Source organism: Rattus norvegicus, chromosome 18, assembly GCF_021556685.1.
Source record: "Rattus norvegicus strain SHRSP/BbbUtx chromosome 18, alternate assembly SHRSP_T2T, whole genome shotgun sequence".
NCBI classification, from domain to species: domain Eukaryota; kingdom Metazoa; phylum Chordata; class Mammalia; order Rodentia; family Muridae; genus Rattus; species Rattus norvegicus.
The window spans coordinates 23,761,011-23,776,365 of NC_141551.1; the positions used below are offsets into that span (position 1 = coordinate 23,761,011).

A 15,355-nucleotide genomic window follows, 5' to 3' on the forward strand; every position below is an offset into this window, starting at 1 on the left:
CCACCACCACCACCACCACCACCACCATCACCACCATCACCACCACCACCACCATCACCACCACCTCCACCATCACCATCACCTCCACCATCACCTCCACCATCACCACCACCACTACCATCACCACCACCACTACCATCACCACCACCACCACCACCACCACCATCACCACAACAGGAAAGTCAAAGACTTGGGACATAGCTAGTGGGAGAGAGCACTTGCGCCGTGTCAGGCCCTGAGCTCCATCCATAGCCACCAAAGCAAAAGTGAAAAAAGATGGCCCCTCAGCATGAAAGATTTTTTTACGAGCCACGTATCTGAGGAGGTACTTACAGCCAGAAAATAGAAAGCGCTATTACAGGCCAGCGAGACGGCTAAGCAAGTCCAACGGCCTGAGTTCCATCCCCAGGCCCCACACTGTGGGAGGAGAGGACAGATTCCTACAAGTCACCTCTGATAGCACAAGTTCAAGAGGATGTGGAAAGGAATACACCTATTAAGAGTGTAAAATGGCACAGCTACTTTGGAAAATAGTTTGGTGAGTTCCCCCAAAACTGCACATAACCTAGCTAGATATATGCTGAGCAGACTGAAATCTATGTTCACACAAAGGCCTGCACTTGGATGGTCACAGCTGTGTCACATAAAATAGCTGTACTGTGGAAACAATTAAAATATCCATCAATCGAAGGGAGAAACAAAATGTGGGCTGGTGACACAGAACACTCTTCTGGGATAAAAAGAAACAAGGAGAGCTGGAAGGCGACAGGAAAGAGCTTAGTGTGCAAGCAGAGGACTTGGGTTTGATTCCCAGCAAGTACATTAACACAGATCAACCTCAAACCTCAGCGTGTAGCTGGGCGGCGGCGGCGCCCGCCTTTAGTTCCAGCACTCGGGAGGCAGGGGCAGGCAGATTTCTGTAAGTTTGAGGTCAGCCTGGTCTCCAGAGTGAGTTCCAGTACAGCCAGGGCTACACAGAGAAATCCTGTCGTGAAATCAACAAACAAACAAACAAACAAACAAACAAACAAACAAACACCTTTGAGTAAGTGACAGAACCCAGCCACAGAGAGCAGGCATGGCATGTGCAATGGTTAGTGTTTTATCATTCGACAGAAGTTAGAATCGCCAGGTAGACTGGCCAGCCTGTAGGGGATTAGCTATGCTCCGTTAACTGAAGCAGAAAGACCCAGCCACAGTGGGTGGCACCTCCCCTGGCTGGCATCCTGGACTGTGTATGAAGAGAAAGGAGGTTGAGCAGCTGTCTGCTTCATCCTCTGTTCCCTACGGTCTCCTGAGTTGGCTCCTGAGGGTCATACACACAGCCGTCCTCACCTTCTGCCTGGTAGTATACATCGCCCGCAAAGTGTGCGATCCCAAATCGGGTGTCATGGATGCTCTTGGGTCTCAGGAAGGACTTGTTGTTGGCATGGATGCTGTTCAGTTTCTGCAGCATAGTGACATCTGTCCCCTGGAAGAACCCAGATGTTCTATGGGCTGAGGCCCCAGAATCAGGCGGTCAGGAGGCCAACCCACAGGAGACAAAGCAAGCTAGCTCAGGATGACTGATGACTCACTATTGATGGACGGCTAGCTCACACTGGCTGGTGACTTGCGGTAGTAAAGGCTCAGGAGCAGAGACCAGGGGCTACTCCTTTACTACCCCTCCCACTCTACCCACTGGAAAATTGTCCCAGTCCTTAGCAGTCTGGGAAGACTTCCTGCAGGAGGTGTGCTGAGCCGGAGGGTCGGGTTAATCTGGGCCTTGTTAGGCAGAGGTTTTGACAACCTTGAGCAAGTTATCAAGTGTACACTCTACACCCAGCCACCCGGAGTGGCTTGGCCTCTGAGGAGAGACTCAGGATGTGAGTTCTATTCGGGGGACGATGAAGACGTGCCTGTGGGAAGCGGCTCTCCTCATCCAGGAGAGAGATGATGCTCATGGGCTTGAGGGCCAGCATGTCTAGGATGGGCTGGTTGTCCGTGTAGTGGATGTAGTTCCAAGTGATGTTCTCAGACAGGTACTCCTCCTGCTCCATGGTGAACACGTGCTTCACGAAGAATTGCTGAAGGTGCTCGTTGGCGAAATTGATGCAGAGTTGCTCGAAGCTGTAGAATCAACAGCACCATCCTCTCAGGGTGGAGCAGGGGCTGCTGGGTACCACTGCAGCTCCAGCAGGGAACCCTGGAGTCAGGAGGCGCCTTCGCTCCAGTCATGCCAGGCGCGCGTGCGCGCACGCACACAGCCTCACGAGTAGGTCTACCTCTAAATACATGCTTCCCTTTGCTCGGACTCCAGGGGGCTCTCGGGTCCAGGCTCTGACCCTAAACACTCTGGAACGGCACCGCCCCCTTCATTTCCCCACTGGCCAGCTCTTGCCTTCTGCTCTGCCCTGGATATCACCTGTCCAGTTTGGGCCCCTGCCCACCTCATTTCCTCCCCCTGCCTTTAGCGAAGTGGAGTAGAATGCCCAGCCTGCTTCCAGTTGCTCCAGGACACTGGATCTGAGATGTCCTGCCTGAGCTCGCTCACTCCTCAACTCGAGGCCAGAAATGCTCCACAAAGTCCCTAGCTGAGTCAATGCTGCTGATTTCTGTTATCAACTGACCCCCTGTGGTAAGTTGCCCTAGATCAGGAACAGAGTCGGTGGTTCAAGGGCGTGAGTAATGCTAGGAAACAAGCCTGACTCTTGGGTGTAGCTTTCAGTCTATGGATTGGGCAGTGGGATGTCAGATGCCTTTGAACTGTCTTTGCAGAAGGTCCAATCTTGCTTAGGCACCCCAAATTATGAGTTGGGAGTGTCAAGTCCTCGCTCTTACCCCAGTGGCCAGGGTAGGGTGAGGGAAACAGATAGATACTCTCAAGCCTGGTCAAAATCACTGCTCATCCGAGAGAGAGAGAGAGAGAGAGAGAGAGAGAGAGAGAGAGAGAGAGAGAGAGAGAGAGAGAGAGAGCGCACATGCATGTTCAGAGGTACACTTATGCATGTGTGTATGTATGTGGACTCAACTGTAGATATTGGTCCTTGATGACATCCAGTTTTGATTTTTTTAGTCTCTTCACCAATTTAGCACTGGACTGCAGAGAGCCTCCTATTTCTACTTCCCCACCACCTGTGTTATGAGCATGCGCCACCATGCAGCTTTTCCCGTGAGCGCCGAAGAAAGCTCAAGCCTGCATGGCTGAGCTTCCATCTACGATCTTCAGAAATAATGTAGGTTGGGACTTTCATACCTGTTGTTTTGAAAGTTTTCAAAGCCAAATATGTCCAGGAGACCGATGGCCCTCCGCACATTTTGGGGATCCTGGGCTTGGGGAGTGAAGATCGCAGCATTGATCTTCTTGACGATCCACAGGAAGAGGTGCCCGTAGATGCCCTGGAGAGACACGGGGAGAAGCTTTGTCTCTTAAGCAGAGGAAGAAGGCATTACCTCTCCAGGATCACCCAGAAAGGCTGCATGCAGGTTGACAACACTGACCTCCCAAGGGATGTTACCCCAAAAGCTGGGATTTGCCCACCCAACTGTGCTCTGCCCTTCTCTGTGGCTTTGTACCTTGACAAAGGCATCTCTCCGGTCTGCAGCCTGCGCGATGTTCAAGGGCCTGGAGACAAACTCTCCAAGGATAGGGATTGTGTGTTTGATCAAACAGTCTCGGAGAGCCTGGTGCTGTACCTGGGGAGAGAGTGGGCCTGTTTCAATCGCGCCTGTGCAGGAGAGCCCGACTTGGGACTCACACCCGTTCCTAGTCCCTCTTGTGACCAAAGACAACTTAATGGTGAGAAATGCTGTGAACCATAACCAGACCCATGAGATCTTGGTACCACGAGTGCCTTGTACAATGTTTATGGAAGACGGTCCATTGATGACCCTGAACGTGCTGCTCTCCTGGGCTGGGAAACCGCTAGTGCAGAGAGAGCTCTCAGGCCAAACTTTGTTATCCCCCACTGGAGGCTGAAAACCAAAAGGAGCCAGGGAAGGTTGGAGGGGAGTAGGTCCTCCCCACCATGTAGAGAAGACGAAGCTGGCTCTAGCCAAAGTTTTGGATTCCCCGCTGTAGTTTGAATGTGTTTTCCCCCAGTTTCGAAGTTGAACACATGATCTCCAAATTTACGTGTCAATGATGTTTAGAAATAGGACTTTAGGACATGACTAGTTTTATGAGGGTTTCTTTTGCTTTCTGGGACCGTCTATGCTGAGCCACAGACTAATTTGGACCAGAGAAGCACAGCTCATGTGGGATAATACAAAATGGATATTCTGAGGGGTATGGGGTTTGGAGCCCAAGAGGAGACAGCAGGGAGTGGGTGGGTTAAATGGAAGACGCTGAGTATAGAGCCACTGAAAGGCAGGAGAAGGTGTGGAAAGAGGGAGACACATGCACTAAAGTGACTTGGTCACAGCCATTGTTTCATTTCACCATCTCCCCACAGTATGCAGATAAGCTCAGAGCCTGGGAGAGTGTGGGAGACATATGTAGGGAACTGGACAGGGCTAGGGGAGCCAGGTTTGGGGCCCTGTCAGTCTAAGCTCTCAAGGTCTTAGCCACAAGAATCCAAACTAGCAAAGACAAAGGATCCAGTACCTCTAGCAACTTCATTGCAAAGGGGAAGGCCGGAGTTTCCATCACATCAGAGGAATCCAGGTTCTCAAAGACGGCAGCTTGGGAGAGAAGCAGTAGTCTTGAGAGAGAAGCTGATGTGATGGACAGAGGGCCCAAGAAGGTTGGGGTTCTTGGCAGCCCTGTGTCTGCGCCGTAGCAAATACGGTGCTCAGGTGATTACAGCACCTGTCCAGGGACCTTCTCCGGGGAGTTGAATCGCCCCACTGACCAGCAGTCAGTATCAATCATTAGCTGAATCATTGACATAGAGCCTGCTCCCGTGTCTGGCTAGGTCAGGACCCTGAGTCTCCCTAAACTCAGACTGAGTTTAGATACTGAGCAGATACTGGCCCTTGTGAGCCTGACTGGGGTCTGTTGTGAGAGAAGAGAGATTGCCAGCTTGCTTTGTTTCACTCTGCTGTCTTCAGTAGCACAGACACTTGTGTATTTATGTGGGCAGAGGCTATATCAATGGAGCACCAGCTGTAAGCTGCAGCCTCCTGACTACGTCTCTGCCTGCAGTTCTGCCTCTGTGAGCCACTGTCCACCTCAAGAATGGCTGGCTAACAGGGACAGCAGGTGTTTTGTCTGAGCTTTAAAAGCTGTGAGAACTAAGAGTAGAGCATAGAACGCTTGCCCAGTGTGCGTAAAATCTGGGTTCACTCCCAAGCATCACACACACACACACACACACACACACACACACACACAGACACATACACACACACATACATACACACACACGCACGCACACACACACTAGGTTTCATAAAAACCATTTCTTTGCTTTTTCATTATCTTTTTAATTGCCTTTTATGGCCCTATATGGCACTTGGTGTGTGTGTGTGTATGTGTGTGTGTGTGTGTGCCCATGTGTGCACATGTGTGGGACCAGATTCAACAGGTGGCTTCCTTGATCACTCTCAACCTTATATTTTGTGTTTATGTGTATGCACATGTGTGTAGTGTACATGCATGTCTACATGCAACACACAGTATACATGTATTAATGTGTGGGTGTGGGTGAATTTACACATGCATGCATGTAAATATGAAGGCCAGACATTGATGTTGAGTATCTTTCACTAAGAGTTCTAGGGCCTACCTGTCATGGTTGACACCCTTCCACTATCACTGGAGTTACAAACTGCAAAATCATAGCCATATTTTTAGGACATATTTTTCCAAAACTGGGTTGGACACCTGATCCTTTTGGCGAAAGGACCCAGGGACTTCTTTCTCCTGCTGTCCCTGTCCCTCTACTCTTCCTCCCTAGGGGTGTTACCAAGACAAAAACATTACCCATAAACCCCACATTCCCCAGGTGGAGGATGGCTGCCAGCAGCTTGCTGATGTCCCAGTTCTCCGAGTCCGAGAACTGGAGGATCTTCATGGCCGAGCGAACGTGTGCGTAGTCCTTGGCATCACTGAGCCCCTCATAGGAGGTGCAGTTTCCCTGCAGGAACAGGACCCCAGTTCAGAGAGACACCCCAGATCTCATCCCCCTCCAACCAGGAGCCAGCAAGGCCAAGAGGACTCAAGAACTTAGTTAAAGGTCCCGAAAAAGTCACCATCTAAGCCCTGGGTGGACCCTGAAAGGCAACATCCATGTATTCGAGCTGAGGAAACAAATGACGGGATTTCCAAAGACTAATCCACATGGAGATGCTCAAGGGAGACACTTGGCGCCTGTCATTTGATTTCAGACTATTGAAAACGGACCTCAAGAAACTAGAATGTCTCCAGGAATTTCCTTCTAGGAGAAGGCCTAGTGGCAGCCAGAGGAAGAGACGGTCTCCCCGGAAGAGATTTCCCACAGTTTTAACATCTTGTCACACTACCTCTCAGAAGGACTGAAACCAAGACAAGGCTGCTTAGTTATGCATAGCTCTTGTCTTCCATTGAAAACTGTATTTCCTGTCAGGATCCCAAGTACAGACTGGCCTGGAGGACGCTGCTTTGTCCATGGTCTCTTGTCTGTTGGATTAGCTCGTTGAAGGTAAGTGGCTGAGACCAGCTTGTTAGAACTGCCTGGGCCCAGGCTCTAACCACGACATCCAGCTCTGGCGGCACCTCAGCCAAAGAACACCTGGGCTTTGCTGGCAGCACTGAATGACCGTGAGTGAGTCCCCTCTCTGGGCTTCCATTTGTCATCCATTCATCTTGAGCCTGCCTGGCTTGTCTCTGGGGAATACTGTGAGTTCATTCTCACAGGAAGCACTTCTCATGACTGACTACCTATCAAGACCTGTGCTCCTTGCTAGGAATTATGAACTAATGACCTGTGGTTCTTCACAGCTACTGTATATCTAAGAAGGTAAGAGACCAGTGACCCTTAACTATTACCAGTGCTAAGACCAAAGAGACCAAAGCTAGCCCTACTGGAAGATAGGGAGAGGTCCCCACAGACAGTGTCTAAGCCGGGCAAAGGTTGGTGAGACAGAGGTGGGAGGTGGGATCCAAGGATTGCTGCAAGGAAGGTCAGGTGTTTGACAAGTACAAAGCTATGTCAAAGGTCTTGAACTTAAAGTGATTAATTGCTACCAGAGGGTTTGCTCTGTGAGATGATTGATAGATCAGAGGACAAAGTTGGTCAAAGGGACAACCCAAAAGAAAACTACTGCCACATTCTACGAAAGGACTGGTGAAGACTTTGAGGTAGTGACCACAGGTAATATAGGAAACTGATCCATGGGTAGAATATGTCACCCCCTTATTAACTAATGCAAGCCCATATCTGCTTGAATTTCACTGTCCTGGAAAGGAGAGATGAGGGAGAGCAAGACTCATGTTCTGAGAGCTTGGAGTCTGTTTGAACTGACAAGGATGGATTCAAGAGTCTATGGATAACAATCTGTCCCCCACTGTGCTGGGAGACTCTCGTAAGCATGGAGGGATTCAGAAGAAGATAGTGTAAGTGGAAAAGAACCAGAACCTTAGCCTGGGGCTCCAGGATTACAAGGAGCAGAAGGGAAATAGGAAGCAGGCCATAAAGGTGGTCATAAAAATCACTTCCAAACAGGAAGGACGGAGACCTAACAGTCATCAGGGCCCAGCTAGAGAAGGATCCCAGCAGCCGAGACTGAGCTGAGCTTTGACCATGTGCCAGCCTTTTCTTCCCTCCCTTTGTTTCCGAGGAGCGAGTTGGGAAGGGGAAGGAGGGGCTCACCATGGTCAGGTAGTGGTACTCAGAGGGCATGCCCAGACCCAGCATGTTCTTCTCTTCCAGGCTCATCCCCATCAGCATGCAGTAGAAAATATGGTAGTTCCGTTCCTCCGCAGCCTGGGAGAAAAGACACGTGAGCAAGACCCTCAGAACTTCTCCAGTTTCAGCTCGAAGAACTCCCAGCCACGTGTGGCTGTGGCATTTACCCAAGGACCAGCCTGTACCCCTAGGTTGCCTATGTTCCAAGAAGCAGAGGATTCGGGGTACCATGAACCAAGAGGTTAGTCTGATCTTAGGTTCATCCTGACCTCACTTCCTAGCCCAGAAAGCCATACAGAGGTCTGCAACTCATTGTCTCATGGAATTTATAGTCACTCAGTGTGGCCATGGGCTTGTGTAGACACGGGGTTTGTAAATACTATTTATAACCACATCCTCACTGTGAAAACTCAGACTGTCTTCAGCATGCAGTGTCACAAGATAGGCTTTCTTTCCACCATGTCCCTCCACCTCCTCAAAATCTCTGCTTTCCCCTCCACAGAAGCCCTTCAGGGTTTGTGTTTCTTCTAGACCTTAAATTCACTTATATAATGTACCTATAGTTATGGTTTGGTTTATGAGTGTGTTCTTGTGTGTGCAAGTATGCATGTACGAGCATAAATGTGGAGGGCATATGATAATCTTGGATGTGATTCTTAGGAATCTACCTTGCTTTTTGAGACAGGGTCTTTCACTGGCCTAGAACCAGAAGAGTAGGCCAGGCTGATCGACAGCAAACTCCAAGGATCCTCCTGCCTGTGCCTCCCCAGTCCTGGGTCATGGCCCTCTGTACTGTTCTCCAGGTCCCTCTGCTGCTACTCCCAAAGCACCCGGACTTAGACAGGCCTCAAAGTTAATTCCAGTGGAGATGGGGCATGGTAGACACCAAAGAATTTAAAAAAAAATTACATGGATGAACAGAGAATTAGAAGTTCAAAGTCACCTGTAGCTACATAGCAAGTTAAGAAAAAAAAAAGGCATGTTAGGGCTAGGGGGATGGCTCAGGCGGCAAATCCAAGCACAAGGACGTGAGTTCAAATCCCCACTATTCAGGTAAAAGGCTGAATATGGTGGCATACACCTGTAATCCTAGTGCTGGGGAGACAGAAATTGGATCCCTCGGGCTTGCTAGTCCCGCTAGTCTAGTTGAATCATCGAGTTCAAGACCTCGTATCCAATAGTAACATGGAGAGTGATTAAGGAACACACCCAACATTGGCCGCCAACTGTCACACAAATGTGCACACGTGTACCTGCACACACACAAACATGCATACATGTATACAACATACATGCATATATACACGTTGTACGGACAAGAAATTCAAAGCTGAAGAAAATTCAATCATTCCTTTTGCAACAATACCGAGAAGCCCATGGAGTCTGGGAGGGGACAGAGGCAGGAGGATGACAGTGAGGAAGTGTGGGGGTGGGGACGGGAGGGTCAGAGGCATAGTCTTACCTGCCGGCAGACCCTCGACTTTTCCAGTAGGAAGTGCTCAATGCTTGCCCCCTCGATCACCCCGCTAGAGTTGAAGTGGATGTCGATGTACTTCCCAAAGCGGCTGGAGTTGTCATTGCGGATGGTCTTGGCATTGCCAAAGGCTGAGGGTAAAAGGGAGAGTTCACAGCAGGAGCAGAAGGGAGAAATTTCCATTAAATAAATAATTTCCCCTTTAAATAAAGGGTCATCTGGGTAGGTTCTCAGGGGAGGTGGATAAAAGGTCTGGGGTCTGGGATCAAGACTGAGGTGTTTATTCTTTCGGGTGGTTATTCATTGGAAGAGTTATTAGTGTTTTGGACAGATAGACGGACAGACAGCGTGACCAACACTGTAGATTGACCACATGTCTAAAGCTGAGGAGAGTTCAGGTCCATGTGGCAGAGTCCAGGTCCCTTCTTATAGGTCTCAGAAGAAGGGGGAGGTTTCCTGCCATGTAGTTGAGGAGTAGCCTGTATTTGGGGGAGGAGTGAGGGTGAGGGATAAGTGAAGAAGAGGAGCATCTCTATTTGAGGTGCACCCATCACACCAGTAGCCGCCCTGGGCTCTATGACCCTAAGTTGGTAAACCCCCTTGGGAAGTTGATAATGGAATCAGGCATCTGGGAGTCGGTTAGGAAGTCAGACTCACAGCCAGGCTGTTGATAGGAGTGTTTCATTTTCAGCAGTGTGAGAAATGGGCTGTCTCAGGCAAACATGGCTTGAAAGCCCCTAGTCTAAAACCTGACAGTGGAGAGCCTGAAGTTGAAGGTGAGGAAGGTTGTCCTGGTAGCTGTGGTAGGGAAGAGACAGCCCAGGAAAGCTAGCTGGTTAGAAGATGGGGCCCCTGGAGAGTAGGAATCTGGCCTGAGTATAGACACAGGAGAAGAGGAGAGAAGATTGGCCAAAACAGTGGGTAGGCTACAGGACTTACGGCTGGGAATGTTAGGCTCAGAGTTTGAGATTGCCTCAAGGAGGCAGGAAGGCTTCTGAGAACCAGCAGAGCCACCTGCATCTCAAGTGGTCAGCCCAAATAAATATACATATGTGTAAAACTAAATACTCAGCATGTTGTATTTATATTCGCACATACACATACAAACACACACACACACACACACACACACACACACACACACACACACACACGGGATGAGGCTGGAGAGATAGCTTAGCATTTGAAAACACTGGCTGTTTTTTCAGAGGACCTGAGTTTGATTCCCATCACCCACATGTGGCTTAAAAGAACACCTAGCTTCCCGGAATCTAGCATCCTCTTCTGCATGAATGTGGTTAGTGCACAGGCATTCATGAAGGCAAGTCACTCATACACATAAAATAAAAACAAATAAACAATAAAAGTAGAAGAGATCGGGAATTTAAAGGGGAGTTGAGGGGACACAGGAGAAATCTGAGGAGGGAGAAGAGGAGGGTGGAAATGTGGATACAGTATTCATAAAGAAATTCTGGTGGGGGGGATGCTCTGTATGATGAGGCAGCTATGATTGACAAGGGCTGACTCCACCTCAGAAAGAGCAGATGGCTATGGGAGGAGGCATGTGGGTTGTAGCAATGGACCCAAAGTATCTTTCATAGAGCTGTTACTACAGAGTTCTCAGTGGCCCACAGAAGTGTGAAAGCTTTCAGAATGAAAATGGCATCATTCATGTCAAACCTTTAGCAGTCTCAGTGACAATAAAGCAGGAATACTGGGAGGGTTCTCATGCATGTGTGGCATGATGGGTTGGCAGAAACAGGAGGATTCCCGGGGCTTGCTGACCAGTGAGTGTAACCAGTCGGTGACCTTCAGATTCAGTGTGAGACCCCCTATCAGAAATCAAGGTGGGTCTGGAGGGATGGCTCAGAAGTTAAGAGCACTGGCTGCTTGAGGACTAGAGCTTGGTTTCTAGCACTCATTGTTGGCTCACAATACCAAGCCCACTTGGTGAAGTTCCAAGTCAGTGTCTCAAGCAAAAGGTGGAATGCACCTAAGGTTAACTTCTAACCTTCACATGCTGATACATACATGTGCATGTACCCATCTGCACACACATGTTCACACACCCGTAAGATAAGTAAAATAACAGCACGGACATAAGAGAAAGAGATAAACTGTTCAGCAGCTGCTGTACTTGAGGCCAAGGTAACATGCTCCTCGACCAGGGGCTACAGCCAAGGGTGGGGACCCAACACAACTCTAAGGAGAAGTCTGGCCAACAGCTCACTGCAGGGTCTCTCACTGTACTCAGTAAGGCAGTGACCCCAGGCACTAACTCTGATGCAAGGCATCCAGCCTGACCTCCCCCTGGCCAATTCTTGGTCCTCTCTTCCCTTCTCGAAGGATCCAGTCAGCATCTGAGCCTGAATCCTTGCTCTGTCTGTTCCTGCTGTTTCTTCCTTGTCTCTTCAAGGGTCCCCCGTTGCAGCCTTAACGACATGTGGCCCAGAAACGACTTCTCGAAAACATAGACATTTCTCAAACTGGTTTGATTTTGGAACCCTATTTTTCTTGTTTGTCTATTCTTTTTTTGGTTTTCTGAGACAGGGTTTCTCCATGTAACCCTGGCTGTCCTGGAACTCTCTCTGTAGACCAGGATGGCCTTGAACTCACAGAGATCTGCCCATCTCTGCCTCCTGAGTGTTGGGATTAAAAGGATGCACAACCACTGCCTGACTTGGAACCCTGTTTTTAAAGGAATACTGTGGGGTTTTCCCCTTTTGGTGCGTGCATGCATGTGTATATGCGTGTGTGTGTGTGTGTGTGTGTGTGTGTGTGTGTGTGTGTGTGTGTGTGTGTGTGTGTGTGTGTGTGTTTGAAGGCCAGAAATCAACCTCAGGTGCCATTCTTCATCCACATTGTGTTTTTGAGACAGGGTATCAAAGTGAGATCTGACGCTCACCAGTTAGGCTGGGCTGGCTACCCATTGAGCCCCAGGGATCTACCTGTCTCTGCTTCTCCTGTGTTAGGATTACAAGAGCCGGGTTGGGGATTTAGCTCAGTGGTAGAGCGCTTGCCTAGGAAGCGCAAGGCCCTGGGTTCGGTCCCCAGCTCCGAAAAAAAGAACCACAAAAAAAAAAAAAAAAAAAAAAAAAAAGAGCCACCATGCCTGGATTTTCCATGGGGGTTCAGTAGACATTTTCCCAGTTAAGCTATCTCTACAGACTCTCCCTTCATGCTGCCAGGGGACCACACACTCCTGTTCACCCCACCTTTGTCTGAAGGTCATGACTTGTGTCATGGCTACCCATGGAAACAAGGGGAAGTCCAAGTCCTCAGGATCACAGCTTACCTTCCAGGATGGGGTTGGCCTCCAGGACCTGCTGCTCGATCCACGAGTGCTGGCCGCTGACTGTGGCCAGGAACTGAAGGATGAGCTTGGTGGTCTCGGTCTTCCCAGCGCCAGACTCACCACTGACAAAGAGTGCCAGAAAAATGAGGCCTCAGGCAGAGACTTACCACTATCTAGAGCCTCTCCACTCTCTATAAATGGCCTCCATGCCCTCCACTTTCACCCATCCTGTCCCCTGGGCCATGCTGACAGAGACACGCTTTCCCTGTGAAGAAACTCCATACTGCCTTTGCTTGAAGTCCCCTGAGCATCTCAGACTATCTATGACACAGACACATGTGTTCCAGAATAACTATAATGTAGCTCAATACATTTGTAAAAGACAATGTCAAAAAATTGAACATCCCTGGCATAAATTATTGCATTGTCTTTTCTTTCCTTCGAGACTGAAAGACCCTTGGCACACTCTGATCTGGGTTATTCCAGGGCTACCTGACAGAACAAGTAAGGTGACTCAGTGTCCTTCTGATGAAAGTATGGCTCCCAGGCCAGTGTTATCTGTATCCAGACAGAAATCTAGGCGCCCAGGTTCCCTTAGCTACACCCAATCAGAATTCCAATACCTTGGGATGTTTACTATTGACTGTCAGCCTGGCAGGCTCTCGAATCACCAAAGAGCCAAGCCTCTGGTATGGTGTGTCTGTGAGATTATCTAGATTAGGTTACTCCAAGTGGGAAGACACATCCTAAATATGGTTGGCACATTTCCACAGGCTGGGGTTCTGGACAGAATGAAAAGGAACAGTCAAGCTTAGCGCCATCATCCATCTCTCTGCTTCCAGACTGAGGACGCAGTGTGAGCAGCTGCCTCATACCCTGCCTTCCCCACCATGAAGACCCTGCAAGTCCTTTCCCTGTTCACTGCTCTGTTGGGCACTTGCTCTGCTCGGGACTGCTCTGTTCACTGCTCTGCTCGGGACTTGCTTACTGTCCTGGAGAGCCAGCTGCTATGTGGCTTCAATATTCACTCCAAGGTCAAGTTTGAGCTGGGCACATTGCATACTTTTAGTTTTGTACTCAGGAGGCAGAAAGGCTGATCTCCATGAGTTTAAGGCCAGCCTGTTCTACAGAGCAAGTTCCAAACCAGCCAGCGCTATGAGAGACATAGCTCTCAAAAACGCAGTAAGGTCCAGTCCCAAAATGAAACCAAAATAAACAACACCAAAATTGAATCAAAAAGGAGAAGAGGAAGAGGAAGAAGAGGAAAAAGAAGAAGAAAAGGAGGAGGAGGAAGAGGGAGAGGAGGAGGCTTCTTTCTGGGATCCTCTGGGGCCGTTGTTGACCATGTGCCCTAGGAATGGCGTCTGAGCCTCACCTGATGATGCAACACTGGTCCCTCTTGTTCTTCTTCATGTTGAAGTAGCAGCTGTTGGCAATGGCAAAGACATGGGGAGGCAGCTCGCCCATGTGGCGGCTGTAGTAGATTTGTACCTGCTCCAGGGTGTACAGGGGCAGCATCTGGAATGGGTTCACCGCCACCAGGATGGAACCCGTGTAGGTCTGGGAAAGAGAGCAGGTAATTAGTGCCTGCCAGTCCAGGGACAGAACTGCTGAGCTGGGCTCCATAGCTGCTCTCCACTGCCCAGCTCCTTCCTCAGGGAAGACGGAGCATCCGCTAGGACCATGAGTTCCTGGGGGCAGCAGTTACTGGGTACCTAATGTGTGCCTGGCACTATGCTATCTCTCTGTACTAGCTGCCAATCCCCAGAGTATGATGTCCCAGCAGTCTCACGTAGCCCAGGCTAGTCTTGAACTCACATAGCTGGGAATGACCTTGACTTTCTTTCTTTCTTTCTTTTTTTTTTTTTTTTTTTTGGTTCTTTTTTTTCTGGAACTGGGGACCGAACCCAGGGCCTTGCGCTTCCTAGGCAAGCGCTCTACCACTGAGCTAAATCCCCAACCCCTGACCTTGACTTTCTAATGCTCCTGACACTATGTCCCTAGTGCTGAGATTAGTGCTACACATGACACGTGCCCAGGTTATATGGTTGGGGATCAAACCCAGGGCTTCCTGCACTCTAGGCGAGCATCAACTAAGCCCCATCTCCAGTCTCGCTTCTGCCTCTTTGGATTTGCAGCAGAGGCTGAGAAGGCTGGAGCACCTGGGCCAAATCACGGAGGAACGATAAAGGGAGCAGTGACAAACCCCAGACCCCTCAGCTTCCCCGAGGACACAGCACCGGTGAACTCACATAGATCTTGTGCTGCTGGTATCGGATCAGGAGGTTGTGTACCACACCGGCCTCATTCAGGTCCCCCAGGCGAATCATGTCATCCACTCCTTGGGCCGAGTTGGGGTGCATAGGCCTGAGGGTGCTGAGGTCTTCAGCAGAGATCCAGTGTTCCTGTAATGACAGGCACAAATCTCCACCTAGGCCTGCCCTCTGCACCCTTCTGTTCCACATTCTCAGGGCTGAGATGCCTCTCTAGCCAGGTATCCTGTGACAAAGTCAGATCCGTCTATGGCTTTGCTCAGGTCAGCATCTGTCTAAGGGACTGGGGTCTGTGTGGAGCTGGGGCTGGAATAAGCTTCAGAGAGGCACGTGAGAGCCAGCAGCTGGGAGTTTGCAGAGACCTTGTGAATCCTTTGGAGCGGAATGGTGTAAGTAATAGCAGTTTTAAAATTCCACAGAACTGTTTGAGTAGAAGGAATACTGTTGTTGTTGGTAGTAGTGGTGGTGGTGGTGGTTTTGTTTTTGTTTTTTGTTTTTTTTGGGG

General features: G+C 49.6%; 1 protein-coding gene across 1 annotated transcript in view; it reads right to left on the bottom strand.

Moving 5' to 3' along the window:
• The window catches only part of Myo7b (myosin VIIb), a 77,483-nt gene that overhangs the window by 41,392 nt on the left and 20,736 nt on the right, over window positions 1–15,355 (bottom strand). Inside the window, 11 exon segments of the mRNA NM_001437304.1 lie at window positions 1,336–1,471; window positions 1,899–2,109; window positions 3,236–3,378; window positions 3,556–3,675; window positions 4,586–4,662; window positions 5,906–6,059; window positions 7,773–7,886; window positions 9,271–9,413; window positions 12,578–12,699; window positions 13,953–14,137; window positions 14,830–14,982. Coding sequence (NP_001424233.1) covers window positions 1,336–1,471; window positions 1,899–2,109; window positions 3,236–3,378; window positions 3,556–3,675; window positions 4,586–4,662; window positions 5,906–6,059; window positions 7,773–7,886; window positions 9,271–9,413; window positions 12,578–12,699; window positions 13,953–14,137; window positions 14,830–14,982 — 1,558 coding nt within the window.